Raw genomic sequence first — 12,809 nt, 5'->3', positions numbered from 1 at the left:
ATAGCTATAAAATATCATTGTCAAGACCTGATTTAAATAATCAACCTTAGAAGATTATTTAAATAAGCCCCAATCCTCTACGATCTAACGCTCAGATCTGTGGACCCCTACCTGATGATTGTAGATCATTACCATCCATTCAAGGAGCACAAATTGGAGGGCTATGATCACCTGATGTGAGAGATTTTCTTTTTCATGGTAGGGGTACAATAGGAGAATGCTTTGGATAGTTTTTGGTGTTAAAAAAGAGAAGGAATGGCTATCCAGGCAACAAAAGGTCACAGGTTCTTCATCTCAGGTTTCATTCTCCCAATGCGAGGATAATCCATCCCGGGATTATCGAATCTCTATGCAGAATAGGGCCTTTAGAAACTCACCATAATGAAGACAAACACAATCCTTTCATAAACCAAGACAGCTTACTCTTCTTTCTCTCTAAGTCCTACACACCCTACCTTTACTACCTGCAATTCGCAGAGTTCTTCATTCTCTTGCTTTAATCATTATATCAGCCATTCAAACAGAAGATACAGCTCCTCCATACATTCAAGTCTTGGATATTGACTATCCAAGAGACAATAAAAAAAAAAACATCCCCCTAGAAGGCATTGCAATGACAAAGCACACATGTTAAAAAAAATATTAACTTGTCTACAAGAAGTGATCCTATGAGCAACAACTGTTGGGGTCAACTTGGCAATCGGGCGTCAAAAGTTCATGCGGTGAGAGATAACGCATACCGAGAACGGAATTTTGGAATGATGGGCTTTGAAGATCATGGTTACTTGGACTTTTGATCCTGTGTTGAATCGTGATGAACTCCATTTTGTTCCCCACTTTTCCATTGCTCCTTCAACTAATAAGTCGGAAGGAAAGATTCAGAATAAAAATAAGGATTCGATCATAGGCACAAACATCGGATTGGAAATCAAATAAAAGGAGAGGTTGGGGATCTACCTTTGCGAGGTGTTCTTTCTGGTATCGATAGCCCTGAGATGATTGCATATAAACATTAATAAACATCCTTCTACTATTTGATTTGAATCATTCAAACAATGGTAAAAGAAGGAAGATTTGCCGAACCTTGTCGGTTCCATATATGTAATCGCAGTAGGTAAACACCGAAGCAAAGTTGCTCTGGCTTTGTCCACCAACATAATGATGGTAATCATGGTACTCCGCACCTCCATAGAAAGGGATATATTTTGTGGGACACCAAGGAAAATCATAACTGCATAATATCAGCACATAAGATACAAGTTCCAGAAGGGCAACAATTTGGATGCAATAACACCCAAAATCTTATTCTCATGCCAAATACCAAATGGATAAAATACCACAATTTTCTTCTTATTCCAATAACCAGGCAGGGGTGATGCCAAACCCCAGCTTACACACACACACACACACAAAAAAAAAAAGAAGAAGAAGAAGATAAAACAACCCCTTATGAAAAAACAGCATTCCTGGCAATTACGAAAGCAATTTAGTACACATTTAGAACTCAGTGATGATTCATAGAGGCACAATAATCAATGTGGTATCTGTTCTGATTTTGTCCTGATGTGTCAAACTAATCAAATCAAACCATGGGATGGAATCAGTAACATATCTATTAGGCGATGATGATGTTCATTACAACTTGAATGGGTCAAGATAAATGATAATTAGGATAGCTTAGTTGAAACAACTATCAGAATGCAGGCACTAGCTAAAATTTCTGAAATGTAAGATTTGCTGTCAGTAAATGCTCTTGAGATCAGTAATGTGCTAGAAAAATTCATTCCGAAAGTCACCCTTTATTTGGAAGTAACCTGTGCAAAACAATAATCTCCCCCAGATATGACATAAACATTGTGTATGCACCATATCATGCTCTAGCCCTATTTACTATGGATTTAGAGCCATCACTACAATATTTACAAGTATGCTGATACATAAAACATTTGCACATATACACGTTTATATAACACTCCCTCTAAAAGTGACACTAGAAGATAAGTTCATTGATGTGTTAAGGTCCAAGTGGGCAGAGTTAGGATATACAAGGGCATGAGAAACATACCAATCTGCATGGTTTTAAATTTCCACCGAAACCAAGTCACTAGTTTTTTTTGAAAAGTGACTTGAAATATTCATACTGTGGAATTTACATGGGGACCAGTAGTCCCTCTGGCGATTACATAGTATGATGATCCAGGAGTAGGAGCATACTCCTGAATCCCAAAATAGCATAAAAGAAGAAATAAAAACTGCATGTAAGATTCCTCCATCCACATCTCAGGACGCTTTCAACATCAGAACATCCTCACATAACACTAATACCATCAACTCTGCATTGAACGTTTCAGAAACAACCTTTCCAAGCAAGGAACCCAAGGAATCTTATGTCTTGAAAAACATCCAGAACCTAAAACATTTTTTCACTCACCTTGGTAAATTGAGAGGTAGGATGGATATCTAGGGGAGAGAAAACTCCCCTGAGCAGCGAAGGAACGAATCCCTCAAGCACACTCATATAGACCATTTACACTTCACTAAACTTTCACAAAGAAATTTTTAACCTGGGATTCAACCTCAACACACTTAACCTTCCATCAAGAAACAGATTCCATCGCCTACCCTAAGCTTAACAAAACTTAATAACCCTTTCCCCAAAAAAACCAACACCCCAACCACATGTCACTAGTTGTTCGATGTTGTTAAAATATTATGGATAGTAGTATTTTTATTTTTTGAATGGTGAAGTGTTTTATTAATAGAGAGCAAAGGGGTAAGCCTCGCGATCGAGATGGTCAATTCATACATAAAAACAACAATATACAATAAAAGAAGCTCTAAATCTCACAAGACTAGCAAGTCAAAAACCTCCAAAAGTAGCCTACCAACTCTGGACCTAGCTAGCCTACCCGTATCACTACTAGTGGATCTTCTCATATGCTGGAAAGTCCACACGTTCCTGTATCTCATCTACCAAATTAGCAAATCTTCAAGGGTGAGGATGGCTCCCCAAGCATCCACCTTATGACGTTTAGGGAGTCACCCTCCACCACCAAAGAACTCATCTGTGAATCTAATGCCCTAAAGAACCACCCTTATCTCCACTTTAGAGTCGGTTATCCCTATAGGGCCAGAAAAGGCCCACTTAATCTCACCCCTCTAATCTCTAATAACTCCTACCCCAGCTGGCCTCGAGTTGCCAAGACTCGAACCATCAAAGTTCACCTTAAATAGCCTGTGGGCGGGTGGAGTCCGCACGGGGCAAGGTGTTTTCCTCGACTCATAAGAAATCTCTTCATCGACGTCATAAATCAGAGCTGGAGATGAATCTAAAGCACGAAAGGAATTTAACCCAAAAGATTGATAGAGAGATGATTTTGTAAAGGAGAAGTAAGGGCTTTTAGCAAAGCTCCGAAAAACCTAGTCATTTCTTTCTTCCATATAACCCATATGATAGCTAGCAATACCACTTTCCAAAGGATTCCCCTCCTTTTCCTCCAAGTAGCCACGGACCAAAAAGCCAGAAGATAGGCAATCCGATAGGGAAAACCCACAGTATCCTAAATCTCCCAAGGACACGACCTCAAATATCTACAGCATACTTGCAGTGGATAAAATTACAGTTCATTGTCTCTCTTGCCTCTATGCACAATGAGGAATAGTCTATGATTAGCATCTGACAGCTTCTCAGATGATCGACCATGAGAATCTTGTCCAAGAATCTATGATTAACATTTGCCTCTATTACGGATAGTTGTATTGCTTATTTGATGGTTTCTATGTATTGTGCTTATTCTAGCATTTCCTAATTCATCTTAAAATTCTATCATTTGTATATATTTCCATAGGTTTATGTGATTTTACATATTTCCAGAAAAAATTCCAACGGGAACTGAACGTTTTTGTTTACGCTATGACAAAAAACTGATATCGAAACCGAAATTTAAAACTTTGCCCATATGATGCTAGAAGGGTATTTTAGTCTTTATATGTAATCCTAGTGTACAAGCATTATATAATGTGAGGGGTATGATTTCATACTCACTTTCTCCCTCACTCTCTCTTCCATGGAGATTAGGTTACATCAAACAACAACAACAACAAACAAACAAAAAAAAGAGAGAGAGGAAGAAGAAGATAAATACTAGGGTTCCCTTGGTTGCCGTCGCCCCCTTACCACCCACCCAAAAGCCCCGCCCCCTTACTTCCGCCCCCTTCCCACACCCTAAATACCCCCCTCGCCTAAACCGAAAATCCATTTTGGGTTTTTCCCTTTGTCACCCTAGCCCTTCTTTATCAAGACATCACACCCCTCATCTGATGGTCTGAATCATTTTCCATACCCTCTTCCTTGTTGCTATGAGACTTTGAAACGATGGTGTTGCTGGTTCTTTCATCTTCGTGTGGTTGGTTGCCTACTTGCTTGGATCTCTTCCATTCCAAAACCTTTTGTTCGTGTCGGGATGACTCTTTGACGCCCTGGTGATTTTCTTCTATTATGGGTTGACATCCTTTCTCTCTGCACATTGTGTGTTCATGGATGCCTTTTCTAGTTCCTTTTTTATGGAGATTCCTATGGTTTAGATGATGTCCATCAAGTTGGATAGCTCTAATTATCCTCCATGGCGTATGGCGGTTGAGACGTTCCTTCTGGCTTGGGGAAAAAGTTGAGTATATTGAACGGGAAGCCCCCATGTTGATAATAAATCGTGAGGTAAGTGGCGTCGGGAGGATGCGCTATCAAGACACTTATGTGGAATATCATGGAACTGAAGTTTGATGGCCCCATGAAGTATCTTCGATCTTCCAAAGATCTTTGGAAACTCATTGAAACTCTATGTTCTGAGGTGAACAACCTGACGAGTATCTGTGATGTCTACTCGGAACTCGTACATCTGAAGCGTGGTGATAAGCCATTTTTTTTATTCTAGTTTGCGACCTTATGTGAGCAGCTTGATAAGTATCTACCCTTAATCACATATGCTACAGTGTTAGCCAAGCGCCAGGAGGACTTGAGAGTGGTGCAGTTCATGTATGCCTTAGGGCCCGAGTTCCTCCCTATTCGTCACAGATTGTAGCCCTTGATCTCTCCCCTCCCTTGATGAGGTTTTCTCCCGTGTCTAGTATTCTATGCGGGTTGAGGTATCGAGTGACTCATCAGTTGAGCACTCTACTCTTGTTGTGTAGTCTGGTTATGATAGTAGTGGTCGTCTAGGCCGAGGTCAAGGAGGACGGGTCGTGGGACTAATCGCTATTCAGGGGCGGTCATGATTCTGGTGATCATGGCACATGTTTTGGTATTCTGCTATTTGGAGGGCCATGAAGTTGATTATTGTTATGATCATCATCCTGAGTTATGTCCTTCTCGGACTGCCAGCCAAGCTTCAGTTGTTGCGTCTGATGGTAGTGCTCCTCCCTCTTTTGAGCCAATTGAGCATGGCACGTCCTTAGTTGTTTCTAAGGTTGACTACAATGAGTTTTTACAATGTAAGTACAATGGGAAGCTGTAATGTTCACTTATAAGGAATCATTGGCCTTCCCCATCAGTTCAGGCTGGCGAAGTGGTTAAGATCCTTAGATGAGGAGCCTCACTTCCACACTGCAACAAATTTCGCTCCACTTTTCCCATAAATCGTAGGCAGATACAAAAGAACATCGAGGGAGGGACTTTACCTAGATCTACTTTTTTTCTTTAAGAAAGATTTCTTGAATAGTCCTTTAATATTTCTTCCTTCACAAATCCTACATCAATCCTTTTACTCCAATCCCCCACTATCTCATTCATTCTACATTGTTTTTCTCTTTCCTAGAAGAAACCATGGGGTTTTAGGGAGGGTAATGAGAGCAGCGAGGAAGCAAAAAGCTAAATGTTGTATATAGTAGATCTTTTCACTCCATTTGATCACTCCCTATTTCCTTCCTAACGTGAGCCTCAACTTAAGTGAGATGTGCATGTTAACATATCACGTACGGGACTTTAATAATCATATTAAAGGGCCAACCCTCTTCAATTATAGTTAGGTTCATTTTAGCATCGTCTAAAAATTCCCTTCACCGGTTAACTGTTTAACGTGGCTAATCCTACCACTTCCTCCTTGCGCACCACTTTTTCTTCTCCTTTCTTCCATTTTCTACTTCAATCTTCTTCTTCCTTTCCTTGGTTTTCTCTTCCTATACCCCCTATTCTTTTCTCCTTCTCTTCCTTGTGGGTACCATGTTTCTTCTTTTCATCTTCTCTTCCATCAATCTTTCTTCTCTTTCTTTTGGTGTCTCTTTCCTCATTATTGTCCTCCTCTTCCACCTCTTTCCCCAACTCCCTCATCTAGTCACCATTAAACTCCCCCATGATTCTTCTATGGAAAGGTCAAACCCTTCCTATTGCCCGTGGACAACGCACTCTTGACCACCATCAAATCTTGGTGAAACCACCTAGTTAGTGAAGAAATGGTGGACACAGTGGAGAATTCACGTGATCCGGCCATGACTCATGCTTAGAGAGACTTATATTGATTTTTGCTTTCATTTTACTTGTATTTAGGACTGTTTATTTTAGTATATTATGTTTCTAGAGCTTAGATGCGGGGGGATGTCCACATCATCTAGGGCTCACGCCACTCACTAACTCACACAAGTTATTCCCTAGTTAACCACTTTTACCCTGTAAGCAGTTTACATTTATTTTAATTGGGGGTAGTTAAGTCATTTGTTATAACTTAAATCACTTTATGTTAAAAGAACCCCTTGAATGTTAGGGAGGGCCCACTACAAATCTCGTTTAAAATCTTATAAAAGGAGTTAACAAGAGATTGAAGCCTTAATAATTGACTAGGGAAAAATCGTGCAAAGCCTTCCTCTTCACTTCCACAGCAAGGTGGAGGCTTTTTTCTCCAGTTTGACACAAAAGGAGGAATTTCTCTTCTCCTTTGGCTCAAGGTACTCCCCTTCTCCTCCCTTCTTCTCTCTTCACTTCTCCCCAAGGAAGCAGGATTCTTCCCTGGGAGCCTTCGATTCCCGTTTCAATACCCGCTCTGGCAACCTTGAGCAGGATTCTTCCCTGGGAGCCTTTGATTCCCGCTTTCAATTCCCGCTCTGGCAACCTTGCTTCTCCCTCCCTTACTTCTCCACTCCTCTCCATCATCCGCTTTTCTTCCTCTCCCTTTATCTCCTTTTCTCATTTGCCCTCTTTTCTCTTTATACCCTCTCCCCTCTTGATCCTATTTAATCATTCCCCTTTGCTGTCATGTGCCAGTTTAGGAACTATTTTTTGCACCTACAAGTAGTCTTTTTTTCCCAACGGTCCTCTCTCATTCAGTTTCCGTTATTCTCCATCTTCCCCATTCCATCTATAGACTCTCGGCTCATAACGACACTAGTTGCAGCCCTTACCTTTCTGTCCTTTACAGATCTCTACAAAGACATTGCTCTCCGGGCTGTGTACAATGATTATTACTCCCTTCGGTTAGGCATATTGTATTAGTGGCCATCATTGGACAGATAGAGACATCCAGGTTTCTCCCACACTCTCTTGGGACTCCTATACGATTGATTCGGACCGAGGTGCTGACTTTTACCGAGTGAGATCGCTCATTGTTATTTCAGCTTTTGAACCCCCAATTTGAGTCATTTACCCTTTGGATTGCCCTATCTACATTAGTTTGCATCTGATTTCTATATTCCTATTTGACTGATGGTTGTTTGGCCCTACCGACATTATTGTTTGGCTTTTAGTCTGTAAGCGGACCTACATTATTTACATCCACATTTATTCCTTGCTTTATTGGATGTGAATGGCTATAGTCAATGCATGTTTTACACTGTTTTCGGCCCTCGTGAATTTTCTTGACAACTAATACCAAAGTAAAGCATACTTGGCTGGCTTGAGAATTTATGATTGCTTAATCTGATTTCTGGGCATAGTTTGAATTACTTTTATTGCACGATTAGCCACCAAGCTCCTAAGAGTCCTCCAGAATAACCGGCGAGCCCTTGGGTTTGCACATGAAGTTCCCCATTAGGAAAGCAATCCAGAATATGGATTTTGGTATGCCAGGGATCAATTGATTGTTGTGTGGATCAACTTGACCTTATCCCTAAATAATACAGGACAGCCAACTAGAATAGGATTCTCTAAGGTTTTGATCAAGTATCAAATTATAATAGGCTAGGGAATGGGATGGCTGAGGCCTATAAATTATTTTAGGGGACTAGTAGTATATATAAAAGGGGCTGATCACTTTTAACAGAGGCTGGCATAGACATGTGAAGTATTTGTAATAGGGGTATAAGGATTGGCTTAGGATTAGTAGTGATATGGGAAGGTAGTAACAGGTTTTTAGGGTGATATAAATCCGTGCAGGGACTGTTTGTTGTAAGGATAATGTTTAGGGGAATTTAGTAATTTACAGTCAATAAAGGGCTTAGAAGAATAGGAGAAAGAAGGGTTAGAGGGGTTTTACAGGTTGTATATTAACTGGATACAGGTTTTAAGGGCCCGGCCAGTTCACAGGCTGAAGTGTTACAGGTTTATTTTGGGTTTCGGGTATGGGAATACAGGTCAGGCAGGAGATATAGGGTAGGGGAACTGGTAGTAGCAAGGTTTCAGAGATGAGGGAACAGGTCGTGAGCCTTAACAGGATAAAATCCGGTCGTGGGTTCAAGGGGGTAGCAGGTTTGGGTGGTTTGGGTTGGGCCTGTAGCTCAATGGTTGAGGCTTTGTTTCTCAACCTCGAGGTTGCAGGTTCGATCCCAGCTTACCAACCAAAAAAAAAAAAGGTTTGGGTGGTTTCTTGATGGGGCAATGGGATGGAAAAGAAATTCAGGGCATAATTTAGGGATTAGGGGAAGCTTACGGCTTGGTGAAAGGGTAAAGGGATAGGCTGAAGGTCAACGGAGGAAGGGGTAGAGTTTTGGTGATGATCGTACAAGTGGAGTGAGGATTAGGAGCAGTTATATGTTCATGAGTTTGCAGGTTTTATACCACCAAAAAAAAAAAAAAAAAAGAAGAAAGATGGAGGCGTTAAGAAGAAGATTTAGACCATCTCGGTCATCTTTTTCAATGAAATTGCCTATATTTCAAGAAAAAAAAGAAAGAGGAGAGGAAGAAGAAAAGGGATGATAGTTACTAACCTGGAATCACTCTAGGCTTCTAAGGCATCACACCTTAGGGGCATCACACTTGGAGAACTGCAAAATTACAAAGGAAGAAGTAGACAGAAGATGTAGATTGTTAGCAAGTAAGACCTTTGATGTGCTTTTTCTCCTCTCCTTTTTACGTCCCTTATGGGCTCTCCTTCCATCATGAAAAACCCACGAATACTCTCCCTTCAGTGAGAAAACTCATATCCACACCCCCAAAAACCCCAATCAACCTTCTCTACGAGGTAATCCTACGACCCAAGCCTCAAAACCTTGGTTACTCTGCTTGAAACCTATACCTGATTCTTTTGATTGTCTTGGTTAATCCCCTACGCATGCAACATTCTAGCTTGGGATTAGTGCCTCGTAATCAACTGCTTAGCCAGACCTCAAGCTCCCTACACCAAGGGCTGGAACATTGACTCAATGCAAATTTCATTTGGCACTTAAAATTTAAATCCCTCAAGCACATCTCTGTGGCTAATAATCAGAAGTACTGAGAGATCAGAGTTTTAATAAACGTTTAAACTTTAAACATTAGAGATGCTTGTGACCACATTTAGTGAAATGTAAAGCCCATTAAAGGGGAATTTGTGTAATCTCTCTCGCCCAAAATTTGTTCCACACATTGTCACAATGGCATTCCATGCCTATGGAATTTTAGAAGGATTGAAAGATTTCTCTAACCAAAAAAGATAGAAACAGTGTCCCATCTATGTAATTAGACAAAAAAGTTGGGTATTTTTATGGTTATAGTATGTGCCGTGATGGTGCCTTACATGTAAAAGATATGCCTGCTGATCCCTAAGCTTTTATAAGAAATAAAGGCATTGCATAAGAGTTATCAACTATATTTGGCTGAATTACCCCAATATGAAAACGTTGTTAGCTCCACATGGATTATAATTTATTTTTTTTAAATAAAGCTAAAATCCTGTGGATTTATTGAAGGTTTGAAGCTACCTTCGTTGTGAAAGGGCTTCAGGCCTTCAGTAGTATTTGAATGTATGGAAGGATAGCTTCAGTAGTTCAGTTAAAAATATAGAATATTCATACCATAAAAATGTCCAAGCATTGCCAAACTAGAGACCTTCAGGGCCATTTTTCATTACACTTTCTTCACTAACTGGATCAATAAGAAATGTACTGTTGCATGGAGATTTGAAAGAACATACAGAACAACTTAAAGGATTTAAAGATTCTAAGCTCTAGTACGTTATTGCATGCTAAATAAGGCAAATTGTGGCCTTGAACAGGCTCTCAATGCTGAGTTATAGAAACATAAAGTAACTATACCAGCCATTCAGACAATTATCCCTTGATTGAGTAAATACCTCATGCTTACACACGTTTTTTGATACATCATATGTCAATTCCATATTCCCACCAATAGTAGTATGGGCACCAAATTATCAGTGTAATCCACTCTAGAGAGTCGCATGAGCAACGTGACAATTGTAGTGGAAAAACTTGGGTGGTCTGCACATTCTACGTTTTCAGCCTGTAAGTTGTTTGTAGTTGTCGAGTTACTTAAAACAATAACAGCAAATAGCGACAATATAATATAAAGTAGCCCATGAATGCATACAATCTAATCTGCATCCCATAGACAGAGAATATGACATAGCATATCAATTTAAAGTCACCAACAAGAACATAAAAGCTGTCCATAATGCTATCAGTTGATGGTTTTGAATGCATGCTTCAACAGATCTGGCAGATAATGAAACATGGCTATTCTTTATCAATTTCCCATAAAAGGAAAGTGGGAATGGGAGAAATAGTACTCCTTAACAAAAATATGGTTTTGCTTGACTGGAAGCCAAATAAAATCATGACAAAAACCAAAAAAAATCTAGACAGAATAACAAGAGAGAGAGAGAGAGTACTAAACAAGATATATGCCAAAAAAAAAAAAAAGGAGTACCATTTACAGAAATTAACAAAATGCAAAATCTGCATCAATATTGTCCAACAACTTCAATCACTATCCAAGAATGCAGCAAAAAGTAACCCACTGCATTGGTGCAACCACAAGATCATGACACAAATGCATGCCTTTTTATTCCATATCACCATCTAAGCTTTTGGGATCCCAAGTTCCTAGCAATGGCCCACCTACCAGAAACAAGTTAATTAAAGTAATCCCCATAAAACTTTTCTCTCTACAACCAAAATCATCTGCTTAAACTTAAAAAGCCCCATCAATGCTATAATGTCCTCTTTCCCTTTTGACATTTTTACTGTTAAAAGTAAATTTCCACTTCTACCATCAGGAAACAAAAACAGTAACAACCCCTAATCGAATCGAAGCAACATAACAATTAACTATAACATAAAATTCTAAAAATTTAATTAATTAAAACAAAAAAAGGACGATAAAGCGAGCATTACCCAGAATGAGTCTCGATGGCTTCCACCTGCCTCAGAATTATCCAAAGCCAGAAAGTAATCATGTGCCCGGGGACCAAAGCGGGGCCCAGGAACGATGGAATGCCGAGAATCAAAACCTCGGCCCAATGTGCGTACGGCGCGGCAAACCCGATCGGCGCCGTGAACTCGTGGTGGACGCGGTGGATCTTTTCATACCCCCATTTGCCGTGCAACAAGCGATGAATCCAGTAATTGCCATAGTCCTCGATCAAGAAATACACTAAAAGCTGAAAAAAAATCTCCCAACCGGATGGCAGGGGCAATCCCGTCCGAATCCCAATCCACTGTTAAAAAACACATACAAGAATGAAATTCAAAACCCTCGGAAGGAAAGATGGAAAGAGAGAGAGGGGGGAGGAGCAAAATGGTAAATATGAGGAGCTTGAAATTCAAAACCCTAGGAATTCAAAATCCTAGGGTTTTGAAATTCAATCCCGTCCGAATCCAAAAAAAAAAAAAACATACAAGAATGAAATTCAAAACCCTATGAAAGAAAGATGGGGAAAGAGAAATAGGGGCAAAATGGTAAATATGAGGACCTTGAAATTCGAAACCCTAGAAAATTCAAAATGCTAGGGTTTTGAAATACATACAAGAATGAAATTCAAAACCCTAGGTAATAAAGATTAAAAAAAGAAAAAAAAAACCAGAGAGAGAGGAGGAGGGGCAAAATGGTAAATATACCTTGACGGTGGGGTAAGAGGCGAGCTGGAGAGGACCGACTACGAAGATGAAGAGAGCCATGACATCTTTATAGCATTTAAAAATGGCATTTGAAGGGATTCGAATTTTGGGTTGGAGCTTGTATTTGTGTAGGGTTTTGGAGCGTTTTAGCTCGATGAATACTAGAGGGAGAGGGACGAGTGAGAAAATGAGCAATAAGAAGAAGATGTTGTGGCAATAGAGCCAGAAATCGTCTGTATGAGCAGAGTATCGGAACCATATCCTCTCGGCGCATGTTAGTGACCTCCCTAGTGCCACCTCGGCTTCTTTCATGCTCTGAAAAGGCAACATGTTGAGTGAGAGAGAGAGAGAGACAGAGATGAAAATGAGGCTTGAGATGGGGAAAGGTTTGGGATTTTTATAAGAGAAACTGAAAGCACACTACAAAACCAGGTTCTTGGAAATAGGTGGTGGCAAAACAATGTTGTGTGTTTTATTTAATGACAGAGGGAGCGAGAGGGAGAGGGAGATTTGTATTTTTATTGTTGGCAGGAGAGTGAGAAAGAAATGAAAAAGTT

At 40.1% G+C, this 12,809-nt stretch overlaps 1 protein-coding gene across 1 annotated transcript; it reads right to left on the bottom strand.

The window, feature by feature from the left end:
- Positions 1–470: 470 nt before the first annotated feature.
- SMO1-1 (sterol-4alpha-methyl oxidase 1-1) lies at positions 471–12,809 on the bottom strand. The gene is made up of 5 exons (XM_077379308.1): positions 12,253–12,809; positions 11,530–11,852; positions 1,084–1,231; positions 958–990; positions 471–856 (listed from the first exon to the last, which is right to left on the bottom strand). The coding sequence occupies exons 1-5, from the start codon at positions 12,580–12,582 to the stop codon at positions 782–784; spliced, it is 909 nt and encodes a 302-aa protein (XP_077235423.1). The 5' UTR covers positions 12,583–12,809; the 3' UTR covers positions 471–781.

The sequence above is a fragment of the Tasmannia lanceolata genome, unplaced genomic scaffold (genome assembly GCF_043159265.1).
Source record: "Tasmannia lanceolata isolate RefF3 unplaced genomic scaffold, GAP_Taslan_0.1 ptg000002l, whole genome shotgun sequence".
Classification (NCBI taxonomy): Eukaryota; Viridiplantae; Streptophyta; class Magnoliopsida; order Canellales; family Winteraceae; genus Tasmannia; species Tasmannia lanceolata.
The sequence above is the reverse complement of the archived record's forward strand: the minus strand, read 5'-3'. Positions and strand labels throughout refer to the sequence as shown.